General features: G+C 50.6%; 1 protein-coding gene across 1 annotated transcript; it reads left to right on the top strand.

Annotated features, from left to right (window-relative positions):
- Positions 1–3,074: 3,074 nt before the first annotated feature.
- DDX28 (DEAD-box helicase 28) lies at positions 3,075–4,306 on the top strand (the record flags this gene model as incomplete). The annotated part of the gene is given in 3 exon segments (XM_029931448.1): positions 3,075–3,400; positions 3,402–3,729; positions 3,731–4,306. Coding segments are annotated over 3 exon segments (1,230 nt in total), but the record flags the coding sequence as incomplete, so codon positions are not given.
- Between the last annotated feature and the right edge of the window lie 4 nt (positions 4,307–4,310).

Here is a 4,310-nt window from a genome sequence, read left to right as displayed (position 1 = left end):
TCAGTGGCTAATGAACTCAGAAGGAGAAATTAAGGGCCATGCGCAGAGACCAGCTCACACAGATTCCAATCCTTATGAGATTTCGAGTTAATCATACTGTAAGGGCTCAAGCATGATGAGAAACAGCCATATACTCACCAGCTTCCTTGCCCCAAATATTTGGGCAGAACCCAAATGCAAGTACATACCTATGTAGGATTCTTTTCTGATAATTCTTTCAATGGATCTGTTCTGGCTTTGTGCAAATCAAGTCTTTGTTTCACTTCTGAAGAAACAGTGACACCATGTAAATGGATAAAAGCTGTTGAGTCAGGTAGCCAAGAAGCTACATAGCTCAGGAACAAGGAGCCCTGAGTTCTTGAAAAGAATCATAAAAGCAGGAGAGAATCACAAGATCTAGGAGTGTCCCTTCTATCAACTCCCCTCTATCGTAATGCCAATCAGCAGTCATCCAGCCTGTGTATGAACTCTCAGTGACGGAAAACTCCACACCCTCAAGACAGATCTGGGCAATTCTAGTTGTTGGAGCAATTCTTTACATCAAATTTAGAATCTGAATAGGACCTACCGATAGGTCCTACTTCTGCCTGTTGGAATGGTACACCCCACAGCATACCTCATCTCTTTTCTTTTCTTTTCAGGTTTATTTATTTTTGGGAGACAGAGAGAGAGAAGGAGAGCATGAGTAGGAGAGAGGCTGAGAGAGAGGGACACAGGATCCAAAGCAGGCTGTGCACTGACAGCAGAGAGCCCAATGTGAGCCTCAAACTCACAAACTGCCAGATCATGACCTGAGCCAAAGCTTAACCAACGGAGACACCAGGTGCCCCTGACCTCTTTTCCATCTGGAACACTGCCCAGATACATGATGACAGTTCTGTTCGCCCTAAACTTCTCTTCTCCAGCCTCAGTCTCTTGAATCACGTTTTCTTATGTTTATGATTTTCAGGGTCCCCAGTGTTCCTGATCTCAAGGGCCCAGCAAGGAATGGCATCAGTGTACTTTGCTACAGATTCTGGCCATGAGGGAGACCCAGAGCAAGAGCTTCCCACATGTGCCTACCTGAAGGGAAAGCACATGGACCTCAGCCTCTCTTCAGTCCTCATCCTCTATGAGGCGTTTCTCAACAGCTCACTCATCACGTATTGGCCAGAGAATCATTTGGGGGGGGGGTGGGCTTTCCTGTGAGTTGTACAATGTTTAGCAATATCCCCAGCCTTTACCTGCTAGATGACAGTAGCACCTGTCCAGATGTGACAACAAAAAATGTCTCCAATGTCTGTCGAATGTTCTGGGGCTGGGGGGTAGGGGTGGGATGTAAAATCACTCTCACTAGAGTCACTGCTCTATCCAATGACTCTGTTCCCCTGTCACTACTCAAAACTCTGTCCTCTGCTGATTCAACAGGTAACTCTCCAGAAAGTCTACTTCTGTATCAAAACAGCATTTGAGGGCACCTACGTAGCTCCGTCGATTAAGCCAAAGCCTAACTTTGGCTCAGGTCATGAGTTCTCAATTTGTGGGTTCGAGCTCTGCCTCGGGCACTGTGCTGACAGCTGGCAGCCTGGAGCCTGCTTCATATTCTGTGTCTCATTCTCTCTCTGCCCCTCCCACACTTGGTCTCTCTCTCTCTCCTCTCTCTCTCTCTCTCTCTCACACACACACACACAAATAAATAAATGTGATAACAAAATTCAAACTGCCATTAGAAAATTAAAAGCATTTATCTTTTTGCAAACAACATTTGTCAGCGAGGCTGTGCAGAGAAAGGAAGCCTCCTGCACTGTTGGTGAGAATTCAAACTGGTACAGCCACTGTCAAAAACACTATGGAGGTTCCACAAAAAACTAAAAATAGAATTGCTATCTGACCCAGCAATTCCACTACTGGGTATTTACCCAAAGAATACAAAAACACTGCTTTGAAATCATATATGCACCCCTATGTTTATTGCTGTCTTATTTACAATAGTCAAATCGTGGAAGCAACCCAAGTGTCCCTTGACATATGAAAAAATATATATTTTTATATTATATATATATAATGGATAAAAGAAGACTATATATATATATAATGGATGGATGGAGAAAGTATAATGTTAAGTGAAAGAAGTCAGTCAGTGAAAAACGAAAAGGCAAGGGGTTTTTGCTATCTAAACATCTGAACTCAAGTAAAATATTCTGTCTGACTAGGGCTTTGTGAGGCAACCCACATATCTGATCACTCAATAGAGTAACAGGACCCTCTGCACCCTTATTCGAGCAATTTAGCTATCAGACTGGGATGCCCTTGGAGGTGAACAGACTGCAAGAATGCTAGTTTCAGAAGGAAATGTTGGGAGTGATGGCAAGAGAATGGAGAGTGAAAAACAAGTGGGAAAGTATGAAGAGAAGGGTCTGCTTGAAATAAAGCCCAAAGGTCTAACCTCCCACTTCACAAGAGGCCATCAGCTCGCCCTCGGGGCTCTCAGCCCTTGGCCAGGAAGGAAGGGGGAGGAGGCGAGTGCCTACATCAGAGACACCTGGCCCTTGTCTTGTTCCCGAGGCCTAACCATTCATTCAGAGTCTCATAAACATTTATTACGAGACCTTACGCGCGGACCACATCTGGGAAGACAGCACCGCACCCTCGGAATGTACTGGAAGAGACCAGCACCAGACAAGCCAGCTAAGGTGCCGGTGAGAGCGAGAACGGAGAATGGCAGGCATCTGACACCCGATCACCAGAAGCCTTCTGCCCTCTGGTCCAAGAGGCCAGGCCTCCATCGCAGCACGTCGCAAGACCCGGGAGCCCGCCTCCATCGCGCGCTTTTCCCCAAGGCTGGTCCGGGTCTGGATGTCACCAACCTCGGTTCGGGCCTACAGACCTCACCACAGTCGAACTTCACAGATTGTTCCTCCTTCCTCACGGTTCGCCAACTCCACTGGCCTCACGGAACCACACCAGACACCATCCGAGAGGCCTTGCGCGCCCGCAACGTCATTGCCGAGCGCCTCTACTCCACCAAAGGGAGTCTGTATCTGTTACGGTCGGGGCGGTTGCTGTGGCGAGTCTCAGTGGCTTCTCGCGCCTAACGGGACCTGGCGGACCGCAGTGCCAACGAGCCCCTGCCCGTGGTGCGCATTCCGCGGGCTCTCCAGCGGCGGCAAAAACAGCGGCAGAGCGGGCGACGGAGGCCCCCGCGGAGAGTGGTGGCGCGACCTGGCCCGCTGCTGATCTCAGCGCGGCGGCCAGAGTTGAACCAGCCCGCGCGCCTCACACTGGGCGGGTGGGAGAGCGCGCCTCTGGCGTCGCGTGGCTGGAAAAACCGGCGCTCCCGCCACGTCCACTTTATCGAGCGTGCGCAGCACAAGGCGCCAGCATTTCGGAACCTCTCCTTACAGAGCAGCTTCGCGGATCTGGTCTGGAACCTCGAACACCATCCCCTCCCTACTTGGCGGCTGCCACGTCCTTTGCGCGGCGGAAACCGGCAGTGGCAAGACTCTCGGATACCTACTACCTCTGCTTCAACGGCTCCTGGCCCGACCAAGCCTGGACTCCCACAGTCCGCCCGCTCCTCGAGGCCTGATCCTCCTGCCTTCACGCGAATTAGCCGAACAGGTGCGGGCAGTAGCCCACCCCTTAGCCAGGTCCTTGGGCCTCCAGGTGGGGGAGCTAGGAGGAGGCCATGGCATGCGCAGGATCCAAATGCAACTCTCCAAACAACCACCGGTAGATGTACTAGTGGCCATCCCCAGGGGCTCCTTGGAAGGCGCTGAAACGTCAACTCACTAGCCTGAAGAAGCTCTCCTATTTGGTATTAGATGAGGCAGACACACTTTTGGATGAAAGCTTCCTGGAACTAGTGGACTACATTTTGCAGAACAGCCATCTAGCAGAAAGCCCCGCTGACTTAAAAGACCCCTTCAATCCCAACACTCAGTTAGTGCTGGTGGGGGCCACATTGCCTGAAGGTGTGGGCCAGCTGCTGAGGAAAGTTGCCAGCCCTGACTCTCTGACCACCATTACCAGCTCCAAGCTCCACTGCATCATGCCTCATGTCAGACAGACATTTATGAAATTGAAGGGAGCAGACAAGGTGACTGAATTGGTCACGTTGCAGATCCTCAAGCAACGTGACAGAGCGAATAGGACAGGCCCCTCCGGAACTGTTCTCGTGTTCTGTAATAGCTCAAGCACTGTGAACTGGCTGGGATATATTCTGGACGATCACAAGATCCCACACCTAAGGCTGCAGGGACAAATGCCAGCCTCAATGAGGGCAGGTATCTTCCGGTGCTTCCAGAAGGGCTCCCGAGACATTCTTCTCT

The sequence above is a fragment of the Suricata suricatta genome, unplaced genomic scaffold (assembly GCF_006229205.1).
Source record: "Suricata suricatta isolate VVHF042 unplaced genomic scaffold, meerkat_22Aug2017_6uvM2_HiC HiC_scaffold_349, whole genome shotgun sequence".
In the NCBI taxonomy this organism is placed as follows: Eukaryota; Metazoa; Chordata; class Mammalia; order Carnivora; family Herpestidae; genus Suricata; species Suricata suricatta.
This window is presented reverse-complemented; position numbering and strand designations above follow the sequence as displayed.